The 15564-nt window shown below is 41.8% G+C and overlaps 1 protein-coding gene across 3 annotated transcripts in view; it reads left to right on the top strand.

Moving 5' to 3' along the window:
- ULK4 (unc-51 like kinase 4) overlaps positions 1 to 15564 on the top strand; it is a 649532-nt gene that overhangs the window by 176773 nt on the left and 457195 nt on the right. For all 3 annotated transcript variants that reach the window (XM_066584674.1, XM_066584676.1, XM_066584675.1), the window contains exon 18: positions 3795 to 3902. In XM_066584674.1, the coding sequence (XP_066440771.1) occupies positions 3795 to 3902 (108 nt within the window). The remainder of the gene's footprint in view (positions 1 to 3794; positions 3903 to 15564) is intronic.

Raw genomic sequence — 15564 nt, 5'->3', positions numbered from 1 at the left:
AAGAGATTTGTATCATTCACTCCAGAACTAGTAACAGAATCCCCTTTTTATGTTTCATCCCTCCCCGACACATTCCTGTGCTTTCATAGATAATGTAGCATTACCTAGGCAAACTCTGAGGAGCCGTGGGGTGGACCAACCAAGTTGCTAATGGAGTTGACTTGGGGCAAGGTGGGTTTTGAGTAGAGATGAGCGAGTATACTCACTAAGGCACATTACTCGAGCGAGTAGTGCCTTAGCCGAGTATCTCCCCACTCGTCTCTAAAGATTCGGGGAGCGGCAGGGGAGAGCGGGGAGGAACGAAGGGGAGATCTCCCTCTCTCCTGCACCTCCCCCCGCGCCCCGCCGCAACTCACCTCTCACCCGCACCGGCCCCGAATCCTTAGAGACGAGCGGGGAGATACTCGAATAAGGCACTACTCGCTCGAGTAATGTGCCTTAGCGAGTATACTCGCTCATCTCTAGTTTTGAGTATGAGATATAATAATGCATTAGCCTTTACCTATAAGGTACGCTGCTACATGCACTGTTTTCTTACCAGATGTGACCCAGACTTTTGATCACTATTAAATGTGATTTAACTCATTCATGACTTATATGTTTTGAGAATATAACATAATTGCTCTAAAGTAATTGCTGAACATCATGACAATCATTTTCTTGATGACTAGCTCCCAAGGACTAACACGAAGTGAGCAAACTTTGGCTATCAGTCGCCTCTGTGTCTCACTGTTGATATTAAAGAGCCACTGCGGTCGTTTTTGATTTATTCATTATTAAACTAGCCACCCTGTGTGTATGTAGACCTATTATATATCTGTATGTGGTGTTTCTTTGTATATGAGACTCCTGGAGTCCCTTTTTTCAGGTGGATCATGTGATCTCGAATCTGACCAGCTGAGATTTACTTGGGTTTATGTGATCTCAAATTAGGGTGCTGTTATCGTGGTTTCACATCTGCAGTAGGGACTCTGCTTTCCTGCTCCATTCGTGGAACAGGGAAGGGGAATACTGGCGGCCCAATAGCTCCGTCTCTGAACAGACCCGAACAGCATCCGACTGACCCATTGACTATAATAGGGTCCGCCCGCTTTCCGCTCAGCTGCCCAACCTTTGGAGAGAGGAAAAAGTGCTGCATGCAGTGCTTTTTCTTCCGGTATTTTCAGCTGGATCTGTGAATGAACCTCGAACTAGAGGGTCCGACGCGAATGAGAAATCAGCCTTACCCTCTGCATTACTGCCCTGCAAAACACAGGAGTTACACTGATTACATCTGGTTCTCCCCTAGCTCCTGAAGTGAGACATCGAGGTGCCGAATGCAATTAATATAGTTCTCCTGTGTTTTTCAGGACAGCAAAACGGCTGTGTAATAGCTGCCTATCTGTTTTTTTTTTTGGGGGGGGGGGGGTATATCTTGTGTGATGGACCCTACCGCACAAGCTCTTTAGAGGGGGACACAGACATTCCTATGACAGTTACTGCGTATGATTAGAGGCTGTCATCACACAGTTATAATAAGATGATGATTCAGCCTCTTGACTGTGTACTTGTGGTCTGTAGCTTATTTAAGTGAATACAGAAGGTATGGGCAGTGTCCTCCCTGCAGACAGAGTTGGTACAGTAGAATTGATAGCACAGAATAGTGAAAGAGAAAGCAGGGAGAAATCTTAGCATCAAGATTGTGCCTGATCAGCATCAGACAGGCAACCATACTGCATATAAGTGACTGCAATATACATAGGAGACATCCAGAGTGTGACGGATAATAAAGTGAGAAGGACAGGAATGGAAAAATGTTTTTTTTCACCACAGTGGCCTTTAATGGGAGTCTGTCAACAGTTCTGACCATGCAAAACTGCTGCCTGTGCTAGATAGGAGCCGTGAAGAGGTTTTCAAAGATACCTTTGTTGATTTTTTTTCATTATTAGCATCAGTGTGAAAACGAGCTTCCTTCCAGTGTGCGCCACGCACAAGGCCTCTTTGCATTGAGCTGCTCTACAGCTCCTCTCCTCCGCTGTGAATGGTGGCTACAACCGTCAACCAGAGGAGAGGAAGGGGCGGTGCGGCAGCTCAGTGCAGATAGCTGCTAGCACTTCAGGGACAGGGACCGCCTTTGGGACACTTGTTTGAGTGGTGTGCACTGCAGTAAATGTTCATTTTCACAATGATGCCAATGCTGACAATATCAACCAAGGTACTGCATGTTTAACAACCTCCTCACAACTCCCACCTTAGCATCAGCCGTACTGCATGATCAAAACTGCTGACAAACTCCATTTTAAAAGGAGACTTATTTATTTATAAACTCCTGATGTAGCCCGAAAACATCGAGAACTTGACTTCATTCAATTAAAGCACTTGGCTTATTACTATTATTGGCTCAGCCTTACATAATCCTGAAGCCATGTTATTTTCACATTCACACAGTCTAACATCTCAAAGCCTAAATCCAATCTTCTATACACAGTTATAGGCTAAACATTTTCTGGCCCACTGAAGCCGGTTTATTCGTCTATAAGTAACCCCACATTGACATGAGGTCAAGCAAGCCTGTTTCCAGTTATGTGCTGAGGCTTGTTTGACCTCATGTAGATGTTCTTAGCTCTTCTTGTACATGTTTGGGAGTACACTCGGAGTTTCATACTCGGAATTCGGGTTGTCTGTGGTTTTACACTCAGAATATTCTTTTCACATATGTTCCCATCCTGTGGATTTCCCACATCTTGTTCTTCCTCTGTTTGGACCATTGATAGTTATGAACTTGTTTAAAGGGGTTTTCTGATTATTAAAAACATTGGTGGCAGTTAGGGGGGTGAGTTATATTGAAACAAAAAAATCCCCCCCCCCCCCCCCTCCTCTGCCACGCTGCTTCCCCTTCTGTCACTCTGTATACTTTGGCTGTAATGCGCACACTGTTGTTAACCCACATGACCGCTGCAGCCAATAGGAGGCCTCAACACAGAACATAATCAGTGACGTCTTGTCAACCATCTAGGGTTTCTATATTAGAAGCCCATGTAGCAGGTTTACTGTATGTCACTGGGCCACAAAAATTACGCCAGGCAACCCCCTTAATGTTATAAGTAAGTAACTGCGCACGCGTTTTTATTGAGAACACTTCCACTATTTCCTGTGTAAAAATGATTGAAATGCCAATACTTGATGTCCTCAATCACTTCTCAGTTATGTTCATTAAAAGGGATGTTCCACAGGATAGATGACAGATTTCTGATCGCTGGGAACCCCATTGTTGGGTGCCCCACCATCTCTAGAATGAGTACCACGTCCTTCTCCCCGTTCCCCTTTAGTGTCTGACCGAGGGGGTTGCAGTGGTGGTTGAGCATAAAGTTCTTAGTACATTTGCCACTTCATGGTTTACTCACACGGGTGTATTGTCCTTGACTATAATGGGGTCCATCCACTTTTCACCCAGCTGGCCGGCTTTTGGACATAAAATAGCGCTACATGCAACACTTTTTCTTCCGGTATCTTTAGGCGCATCTGTGACGGAAGCCCTGACTGGAGGCTCCACCGCGGATGTGGAACCGGCCTTACTGTGGTCAGTGGTTTTACCGCTATGGCTGGTAAAACAACATCCTGAATGCAGAGCTTTCACTAATGCCTGTAACTAGCTCTGCTCTCCGGCTTTGGTTCCTTGTAATGCCATTAGTAAACATTGCGGTTGTCATGTATTTTTGCACCTTTTTAGCATTATGCGTGGTGGTTTCTGTGCAGATTAACATAATAATGTTTTTTTTCTGTTACTTTATACAAACTTATTAATGTCTCTTTAGGCAATCACCTTGCTGACGGAGCTGATTAGAGACAATTTCAGGAACAGCAAGTTAAAACAATGCCTCTTACCGACTCTTGGAGAACTTATTTACACCATTGCTATTCAAGTAAGTTCAGGACATGTAGAGTTAATGATGTATTTACAATGTTAATATATTGTCACATGTCAGACATACTGTACGCACCCAATGTTACATTATGTATCATTAGGTGGCTTCATATAACAAAAGGTAAGATCAGCTCACTTAGTGGTTCACAGAGAAGTCCCAGAGCAAGAATAGATCAGTCCAAGGCAAATGTAACAATGCAAACCCAGCGCCAGGAAGCTTGTAAACTAAAATACTCTCTATCAGACACTCATATTAAGGAACACGCCAACATATTGTGGACATCTGTCCTTAGTTCTGGTCGCCTGCTGAGTGACATTGCTTATATACATATTAAAAACCATCACATGATCCATTAACACTGATAGGTGAATGCCATGCGACCGACCTTTAGAAAAGCTTCACAATTAGTAATGTGAGAAAACATCATTTTTTACCTTTAAACCCTCAGAGGACCTTCTCCTCTACTCACAGATCCGTGTAGCTTCCCTGTTTAGCAGCTTTTTTCTATAATTGGTACCCCGTAATGCCTTGAAAACAGAAGGAACTTGTTGCATCGCCTCCATAGACATCATAAAAGGTGTCGTCCAATGTCCCAGTTAGAAGGAATGATTACACTGCTCAACAGCATTTTTGAATCTGGTGTGCGATAGATCAATACTTATGGATTTTTGGGTGTAGAATCCGAATTTACCTTTAGAAATGATGTATCACGTAAGGTTTTTATGTAATTTAGATTTTTTTTAAAAAATTTCGTGTTTTTGCTCATTTTCTGGTGAATTATTTATGTAAAATTAAATCCGTGACTGAACTAAACTCTTTATTTACCGTGGATGAAGTTCTAAAAATGGTCACTAGATGGCAGAACAATGTAGTTGAGCAGGAAGGTTACTGACATGAGCCTATCTGCACTGCTGTTTAGTGTTTGTTGTAATCTGCATGAATCACTTCTCTTCATTCTTACCTCAGCATCTCGGTATTTTTGAGTTTCATTCACAAATAAATTACCAGAAATACATTATTCAGTTTTGAGTGTTAGTTTTTTTTTGTTTTTTTTTTTTGTATTTAAACCAGACAATATTTGGCAATCCTGTATTATTGTCTATGTAATAGTCTAAGTGTCTCTGAAATGTGATGTGATGGATAGAATCTGATTCTTCCACTGAATTCGGCACCCCAAAATTATTTAAATCAACCGGTTTCCAAACCAGATACAGAAATTTTTTTTTTTATTTGTTGACCAGTGTTATTATTTCGCTCAAACAAGCGGAAATGAACGGAAATGCAGACCAACGGCTGAACGACGGGTGAGAGTTATGAAGTTCTCGCTTGTCGTTCAGTTTCAGTCGGCATAAAAACCAGCGTCGCTCGCACACTTGTCTTGTAGTTTAAACACTGTTCGATCACTGTTTCACAATGGGAAACATTGAATGACTAGTGAATGAGAATCGTGTAGTCTAAAGCAGTGTTCCCCAACTCCAGTCCTCAGGGACCGCCAACAGGTCATGTTTTCAGGATTTCCCCAGTGTTGCACAGGGGATGTAATTATTGTTGGTGCCTCAGACATTGCTACAGGTGTACTCATCACAGGATATCCTGAAAACATGACCTGTTGGTGGTCCCTGAGGACTGGAGTTGGGGACCCCTGGTCTAAAGAGTTCATCCTCTCGGGCCTTTATGCAGGTTTTCAATGGATTAGAAGTCTCTCTTCGTGGCAGAAAAAGTAAAATTTTGCAAAGTCGAACTCTTTACAAATGGAATGGTCACAGCGATAAAATCCAATACACGTCAACCAGGTATTTTCCCTCTGATAAACCTGCTTGAAGATAAGATCTTATTACCGTATGTACTCGAGTATAAGCCAAGTTTTTCAGCACAATTTTTGTCCCCCCTCGGCTTATACTTACATCAAGGAAGGGTTAAAAAAAAAAAAAACCTCCATACTTACCTTCCAGCCGGCGTCTGTGTACTTGGTGGTGGTGCGGCAAGCTACTAGAATCCTCCCCGCTGTCCTCTCTGCTCGGCTCTGTCATTCCCCGCCGTCAAAGCTGTGATTGGCTGCAAATGATCGAGCGCCGGCTGTGATTGTCCGGTGCTCGATCCAATCACAGCGCTGACGGCGGGGGATTTGAAAGCCGAGCAGTCAGATGACAGCGGGGAAAATTCTAAAGCAGCTTGAAAGGAAACGCTGTCATTGGATCGAGTGACGGCCAATCACAACCAGCGCTCGATCATTCACAGCCTATCACAGCTCTGACGGCGGGGAATGACAGAGCCGAGCAAAAAGGACAGCGAGGAGGATTCTAGTAGCTTGCCGCACCGGGGAGGGGACGCAGACGCCGGCTGGGAGGTGAGTATGGCTTTTTTTTCTTTTTTTTACACCCAGCATATACTGGAGTATAGCTCGGCTTGTACCCGAGTCAATAAGTTTTACCAGTTTTTTTTGTGGTAAAACGTATTGACTCGGCTTATACACGGGTCTGTTAATACTCAAGTATATACGGTATCCAAAATGCAATACAATTTGCTTTACTCATGTAAATAATGTAAGTGTTTTTAGGAGTATGGACAACATCATTGCATTGGTTGATGTAACATTATTAATTTTTAAGCTTTTTCAAAGATTTGGTATGCGGCATTCACCTTTTGGTTTCAATGGATCATATGACGGTTTTTAATATGTATTATGGAGACAGGACTAATGTACAGATAGGGTTTAATGACAACCAAAACATACAGAAAGCAGGCAAGTAGTAAGACAAAGTCCAGATGGGGAGTGGGGACAAGGAAAAGTCCAAAGATTTAACAAAGTTCAGTGCAACATGATCCAGAAGTGACATGGCAAGGTGGGATGTAGCAGAGCTGACTTGGCAAGGTGGGATGTAGCAGAGCTGATTTGGCAAGGTGTGATGTAGCAGAGCCGACTTGGCAAGGTGTGATGTAGCAGAGCCAACTTAGGAAAAGACCAGGAGGTTTAACACAAAGTACAAAGAACTGGCCAGAACCAGAATGAGACAGTCTACTAACCGAGGAACAAGCAAAGAGGGAAAAGGAAGGAGTTATGTAGCAGGAAGTTGCTGAAGACAGAGTCCAGCACCAAGGAAGATTTAACTATTGATATACTGCTGGAGTCGGTGGTTGAACAGAGTTAGATGAAGCAAAACAGCAGAGTTGAATATGAAATGAACCACCAAGATCGATCAGACAGCATCCAGCAGGGCAGTTCATAACACTAGATAGAGATGAACACAAAAAGAGATGAGATTGCAAAAAGGTAAAACAGGTTTTAATAAGCAGCTGCTCGTATATGAATCACCTGGGTGTGCGGATTCAATATTGCATAAATTTATAGTGGGCGGGGCTAATTTTTTTTATTATAAAAAAAAAAAAGCTCCAAATCCCCTGCATGTACATAGTTTAACAAAATAATAACATACTGACTGCATGCGGCCACCTCTACAGGGAGTATAGCAGTTTACATTGAATGCAATAGCAATGCAGTAAGCAGTTAAGCTCCCCCTTGTGGTAGGTGCAGGTAGCCTGCATGTTATCTCTTTAATCCGTGCTTATACAGGGGTTTGCAGCTCTGTATAAGTAAAATAAGTTTATGCCCACTATAAAAATATATTTATAAATTCTGAACTTTGGACCTAAAATGACATGATGATAAAAAGTGGACATCCATTTCGATATGGATACGAGACTATGTGCTTAGATGTAGGTTGTACTGTCAAAGTCATCTAATATAGAAAAACCTACAGGCTTTTTCTTGCACCACACTTTGCCCCCTTTGCGTGACCTTTGGTGGATGATTTTGGTGTCATTAGACTTGTGACATCCTCACCACTGCCGTAAGATCATAAAATTAGAGTTTGGTACATTGAGTGACAGTCAGGCCAGGTCAAAGTTCCCATGTTAAGTCTAGCGGCGCCGGGCGATATCAGGCCGTGAAACACAGCCCAATATGGCCCTCGCAATCCATCTGGAAACTCCTGGATGCGAGGCGTTTTCACATAGAAGGAATTCCCTGGCGTGGCTGTCACAGCTGCGGCAGGGGAGTGTGATGTTCTCCCATTGTTTTCAATGGGTAATACATTTTTAGTCAACCTCTGGAGGTAACCAATCAATACCTTCACACCCATAGCCTACTAGAGTTGGTGCACTCCTAAGTATGTCCTTTCAACCAAGTATGATGAAGTGTGTCCATTACGGAGTCGGGAAGGAATTTTTTCCCCAAAAGGTCTAATTGGCTTCTGCTCTTGGGGTTTTTTGCCTTCTTCTGGATCAACAACACAGGAGGTTAGACAGGCTGGACTAGATGGACATTGTCTTCATTCAGCCTTACGAACTATCTTACTTTGTTACTATGTTATATACATCAAACAATGCTATGATGTCATTGCCCCCCTGTGGAGTGAGGTTTATGGTTATTAGCTTTCATTGAGCCTTTGGGCACTTATATGGAAAGCATCTATTATTATAAAATAATTTTTCATTACTGCAAAAAGATACAAGCTCAATTATACAAACTCATTCCATTTATACTGCCCTGGGAACTAGATGATGTGTATCAGAGCATCTAGGTTCAGTAATCAGCCAAACCAGTTCTAATCTGTGAAATCCAAAACAACTTTTTAGGTTAACATAAATTGTTACTATTACTGAAATGAAGTAAAATGTATAGAAGTTGCTTCACTTACAAAACTCAGCATAACCTTTACCTGAGGGCATAGAGTCCGTTTAGAATACTTTGGCTTAAAGGGGTTGTCTCGCGAAAGCAAGTGGGGTTCAGCACTTCTGTATGGCCATATTAATGCACTTTGTAATATACATCGTGCATTAAATATGAGCCATACAGAAGTTATTCACTTACCTGCTCCGTTGCTGGCGTCCCCGTCTCCATGGTTCCGTCTAATTTCGGGGTCTTCTTGCTTTTTTAGATGCGCTTGCGCAGTCCGGTCTTCTCCCTTCTGGTTGTCCGGGCACGAGCGGCGTTCTGGCTCCGCCCCCTTCTACGCGTCATCGCGTAGCTTTGCCCCGTCACGTGTGCCGATTCCAGCCAATCAGGAGGCTGGAATCGACAATGGACCGCACAGAGCCCACGGTGCACCATGGGAGAAGACCCGCGGTGCATCGTGGGTGAAGATCCCGGCGGCCATCTTGGAGAAGGAAGAAGTAGGAAGAAGTCGCAGAGCGGGGATTCGGGTAAGTTATATATTTTTTTATTTTAACACATCCCTTGGGTTTGTCCTGCACCGAACGGGGGGCCTATGCAAAAAAAAAAACGTTTCGGCGCAAGACAACCCCTTTAAGGTGGCCCTCCTGGAGTAATCTGCCTGTTTAAACCCACACCTCTCCAACTATAAATTCCTTTTTGATATTCGTGGCTCTCTCTACTTTCATCATGTGGGTGAGACGATAAGGAATAAACACTATGCTACAGCTCAATCTCACATTTGTCCCTCACTTGGGTTAGGTATTATCTCTCCTTAAGGAGAGCACCTAGAAGGTATGGGCGGAGACTTAGAAGGCCATGCATGCTCCTCTGGGTAATATATGCAAATGAGGAAGATGAAACAATACCTCTGCAGCGATGCTTATTCCTGCAAATCAATGTCAGACCACTTATACATGTCTTTATAACAATGATTGGGAAACCTACTGCACACTGATGAGGGACCAAAATCCTGAAACTTAAGAGTTACAAAAATAAGGAAGTAAAGGCTTTACAAAAAATGTGGAAAAACCATTTATAAAAATAGAGAAAAAACCCCCCTGAGAAGTCCAATTAGTGATTCTGTGTGGTCCTTTGTGTGCCCCCAGGGACACGGGCAGAAAATGTTCACAAATTCAATAGGACTAGCTCCTAATTTATGTATATATATAACCCATATGCACAAAAGTATTAGGATACTAGGTGTTCACACTTGACTGAAGGCCTGAGACAGGCATACCAACATTCTAGTGACTATACACAGAGAGATTCTAAGAGGAACTTTTAACCCCTTGGGTGGCACACCTGGAAATTTTCGGGGACGAGCTCCACTGCCGATAGTGATATAGCCCAGAAGATTTCCGGGCTATGTTTCACTATGGCATTGTGCTCTGCAGCTCCCATAAGCTGTGGCATTGTGCTCTGCCTGCACAGACCCACACAGAGCAGAGCAGGACTTTGAAAAACAGAAGCAGGAAGATATTGCCGATCTGCCGGCAATCTCCCGCTTCTATTTTCAAAGTCCTGCACTGCTTTGTTTACAGGTTGCCATGGAGACCATCGGCTTGTCAGAAGCCAGCTGATGGTGCCTGTGACAGGGAGAGCTGGTGCTTGGCTGTCAGAGGATAGCCAGGCACCAGCTCTTACACAGCAGAGAATGGAGAAAACCTATGATCTCTGCTGTGTTAACCCTTTAAATGCTGCGGTCTATGCGACTGCAGCATGTAAAGGGCTGTCACCATCGGACCCCTGGAATGTCATCAGGGGATCCTGATGGGTCTCTGGAAGTCCCCTAAAGGGAGAAAAATTTAAAAAAAGTTTAAAGAAAAATAATAATAAAATTATTAAAAAAATAGAAATAAAAACACTTGTCTCCCTTTACTTTGTAAAAAAAGTTAAAAACTAAATTACACATGTGGTATCCCTGCATCATAATGACCCAGAGGAGGAATTTAGTACATTATTTAACCCCTTAATGACAGCCCTTTTTTTCTGCTTTTCTTTTTTTCCTCCCCCGCCCCCGTTTAAAAATCATAACTCCTTTATTTATCCATCTACGTCGCTGTATGAGGCTTGTTTTTTGTGGAACAATTTGTATTTTTCATTGGTGCTATTTAAAGTACCATATAATGTACTGAAAAACTTTTACAAAATGGAGTGGAGTAAAATGAAAAAAAAAAGACATTCCGCCATCTTTCATGGCGTTTTGTTTCTACGGCGCACAAACTGCAACAAAAACGACATAATAACTTTATTCTATGGGTCAGTACGATTACTACGATACCAAATGTGTAAACTTTTTTTTTTTACTGTAGCACTTGTATTTTTTTTTCAAAGACATTTAATGTTTTGAAATTATTTTCTGCTGCATCTTTTGCGCACAATAACTTTTTTATTTTTCCATCGACATAGTTAAGCAAGGGCTCATTTTTTGTGGTATGTACTGTAGTTTACATTAGTACTAATTCGGAATACATCCGACTTTTTGATCGCTTTTTATTGCATTTTTTTCTGGGAGACGGTGACTGAAAAAGTGCTTTTTTTTTTTTTCGGACTACGTACACCATGTGGGGTAAATAATGCACTACTTTGATAGATTGGACTTTTACGGACGCAGCAATACCAAATATATATTTTTGTTTTATGATTTTGATTTTTTTATTATAGGTATGGCAGAAGGAGGTGATTTAAACTTTTATTGTTTTTGTTTTTTTTTAAACTGTGAAAAAGTTGCGAAAAAGAAAAAAAACTATAACAATTTGGTATGGGCATAATCGCACCGGCCTGTAGAATTACTTTAATACATTATCTATACTGCTCAGAGAATGCTGGGAAAAATAAAAATAAAAAACATGCCAGAATTACAGATTTTGTTAATCTTGCCACTAGAAAAAATGGAATAAAAAGCGATCAAAATTTTACATGTTCCAAAAAATTAGATAAATGAAGACTGGAGTTCATCCCGCAATAAACACGGCCTTCTGGGGCTCTGGCAATGGGAAAAAAAATAATACAGCTCTTGTAATGTGGTGACACAAAAGCAAACCTTTAAGAAAAAAATGTTTTAAATGTACAAAAATAGCAAAGCATGAAAAAACTGTATAAACCTGGTATCACCGGAATCATGTGACTCAGAGAATAACGTTATCAGATTATTTCTTCTGCATGTTGAACGCCGTAAAAATGAAATCCAACAAACAAATGGCAGAATTTATTTTTTTCCCTTAATCTCCCTACAACTTTTTTTTACAAAAGTTATGCAATATATTATATATACTCAAAAATTATGCCATCAAAAAGTACAACTTGTCCCGCAAAAAACAAGCCCTCATACGGCCTGGTCAGTGGAAAAATGAAAAAGTTATGGCTCTTGGAACGCAACTGCAAAATGAGTTGAAATTAAATGATTGGCCCATTTAAAAAAAACCTGCCCTGGTGGGTCTGACAGGGGGGTAAGAAACCTGCCACTCAAGGGGTTAAAAGCCATATTTTATAACTGTATTTGTACACAATTACAACAGCATGATCATCAGAGATGTAGGTCCGTTTGTAATGCTAACACCAACACATCCCAATGTTGATTGTATTACAAGATGGCGGAGTGCCCACATAGGACTGGCTGGAGACCGTTCATGACTCTGGCAGAAACACATTCGGGCTTACCTACTATTCAAAATGTGACTGTTCTTTCTGACGCAAACTCTGCCAGAAAACTGTCTTGCATGCTTGCGCCACTTTCATCATGTGTTTTTAGACACTTTGACAGTTTTTCAAACTTGTCCGAAAAAGGGACATGACATAAATTGCACCACAATGTTGGCACAATTTGGTGTCATTTAGGCCATGCCACTTTTTTGGACAAGTTGGAAAAACTGTCTGAAAGTGTCTTAAAATACATGATAAAAGTGGTGCAAGTATGAACTAAGCCAACTATTAGGTGTCTAAATTTAGACTGGACAGTCTTAAAATGTGACAAATCTATCATTGAGTGATAAATCTAATGGCCCATTTAGACACAGCGATTATCGTTCAAAAGAGGTTTTCTGAGCAATTTTTGTTGTGTACATTTACAGCGCAAGGTGATCGCTCAAACGCTCCGAGAGGGGGATGCAGAAGACAAGCGGGGTGTCCTCGTTTGTCTTCTGCATCCAGCTGTTCTCTGCTCAGAGCGCCCGGCTGTCAAAGAGCCGAACTCTCCGAGCGGGGAAAAGCCAGCTGGCCCGCTCTGTTCTTCATACCCCGCCTGTCTTCAGGGATTGGGATACAGCTGAAACAATAATATCAGCTGTACCCCGCTGTGAATCCCTGATAAGGCTCATTGTCATCTTTCAGCACACTGAAAGACAAAGATCAGCAACAGTTTAACGAAAACCGCACGATGTCAGTGAAGTTAGACACAACAAATATCGCTCAAAAGACGGCTTTTGAGCTAATTTTGAGCGATATTCGTTGTCTAAATGGGCCTTAAGTTTGCACTGTCTAACTTTTAGCCAGTATTAGTAAATATGCACAAGTCAGCACATGGCATATCATTTGACTACCATAAAGCACAAGTGATTGTCCAGAGAAAGCAGGTCGCCAGCAGCACAAATTGTATATCCCTCCAAGGGCTGGGCATAGATTATGCAGTAGCCAAAGAAACCGGTGAATGGATCCTTATCACCAAAATCACATGCAGCAATGAAAAAAAGACTTCGCAGCATCCAGGGTGCAAATTGATATCCAAAGTTTTATTCCCCCATCACAGAAAAACAGGCAATGTTTCGGCCATACTGGCCTTTGTCTGACAAAGGGGAATAAAACTTTGGATATCAATTTGCACCCTGGATGCTGCCGAAGTCTTTTTTCATTGAAGCACAAGTGATTGTGGTGTAGCAGTTCCGTTCCCTACATCATGCGAGAGGTACATATAACACTCTTAGTAATAATTGCTGTGAGCCGTCGTTTCTTGGAGAGGGTTAAGAGATATTAAGCTACATTTTATGCCGCTTTCTACAAAGTTTGACTTTGGTTTGCATAGCGGGATCGATTAAGGATTGAACAGCAAAGACTGCTGTTTCAGTGAAATCTTCTGCTCAATATAAGGTAACCCTAGACTGGCAACATACATTTCAGGTTTAACAGAAAAGCATTAACTTCTGTCAGTGTTTGGCAAGCATTTCTACAAAGATAATGATCCTGTCATTTGTATCTGTGAAATCATTGGATGTCGTCCTGCGCTTCACAGCATGAGATATTTCTCAGTATTTTACCACTCGCTTCTGACATCTTTTTAGATACATTTCGCCTTGTTTTCTCGTTGTCATTGTTTCTCGTTATTGCACTTTTTAATTTGTATTTTGCACCACAAGGAGTTCATTCATCACGGTGACAAATGCAATAGATTTAGGAATTGTCACGATTGTGTTCATTAGCCCTATTGTCTCACTTCGGTATCGGCATACATTCCCTGCAAGTTTCTTCAATAAAGTTTGATTAGTCAACAGAAAAAAGGAATACTAACGTTGCTGAAATAAAATGTAGAAATATACATGTAGCATCCTGAAAATAGGACATTGGGGCCCAGAGGCATAGCTTAAAGCTCCCGGGCCTAGATGCAAAATCTGTGCCAGGACACCTCTAACTGTCATAGGCCATTTATTGTACTGCTGTGCCATGTTGTGGCATAGAAGCGTTTGGGCCCCTCAGGCAGAAGGGCAATGGTCCAGCTGCAGTCAATACACCCATTTTAGCTTCGTTACTCTTTAGCATGCTATAACTTTGCTGACTAAAGATTGTCATAATTTTGCAAAACTGAGCAAATAATTTGAAAACCAGTGGGGAATATTACAGTTGGCTTTATTTGAAACAGCAATGTTCTTTTAGTTTCCCCCCATGACGTTGTGGCTTATGCTCATTCATGTGACCCTAGTTTAGTTCCATTAAACCTACTAGTGATTCACTATTGGGCGGGCTGCTGTCGTCTAGGGCTGTGTTCACATCTGCACTCGTCTTTCTGCTCTATCATAGGAGACAAACCACCATAGTGATGGAAGTGCCGGATCCTGCTCTTCACTGACACAATCTATGCCCAAAACACCCCATTTACTATAATAGGGTCTTTCAGGCTTCCAACATGCCACCTGGCCGAGCCTCTACCCATGCCAGAGGTTCTGAACGAGGCCTCTAAACCAGGGGTCCCCAACTCCAGTCCTCAGGGACCCCCAACAGGTCATGTTTTCAGGATATCCTATGGTAAGAACACCTGTGGTAATGTCTGAGGCCCTAACAATAATTACATCACCTGTGCAATACTGAGGAAATCCTGAAAACATGACCTGTTGGGGGGTCCTGAGGACTGGAGTTGGGGAACACAGCGCTAAACGCAGATGTGGATAGACAGTCCTGCTCGGTTTATACGCACAGTGTTTACCTTATGCTATTTTGTTTTTATGTCTTGTGTCTTCTTACTTGACCTCTGCCATGCAGACACACATCATCTATATAGCGCCTTTTGTAATTGTACTATCAGCAGTATACATGCACAATCTTACATGTTCTTAATAATCAGACTCGCTGCTCTTGACGCCAGTTCAAGTCACAACAGCCATGAGGTCACAAGAACCATAAGGTCACAACAGCCATGAGGTCACAAGAACCATAAGGTCACAACAACATGGAGCTTTTTTTGTATAATGCTAAGAATTGCGGTAATGCCCAATAGTAATGGCAATGTAGAGCCACAATTAAATGGAGTTTAAGGCACTTGTCTGGATATCAAGAAAAATGAACAGTTGTTGGTATAGACCATTTAATAGATCACTATAAGAAATAATTAAAAAACTTATATTTAATTAACCAAATTAATGAGACATTTTTCACAGGTCATGTGATCTATTAACTCCATTATATACTAAATGTGCTGGATACGGAGATGTCATTGCATGGCTAAAAACAAAGGAAATCCAT

Source organism: Eleutherodactylus coqui, chromosome 12, assembly GCF_035609145.1.
Source record: "Eleutherodactylus coqui strain aEleCoq1 chromosome 12, aEleCoq1.hap1, whole genome shotgun sequence".
NCBI classification, from domain to species: domain Eukaryota; kingdom Metazoa; phylum Chordata; class Amphibia; order Anura; family Eleutherodactylidae; genus Eleutherodactylus; species Eleutherodactylus coqui.
The sequence above is the reverse complement of the archived record's forward strand: the minus strand, read 5'-3'. Positions and strand labels throughout refer to the sequence as shown.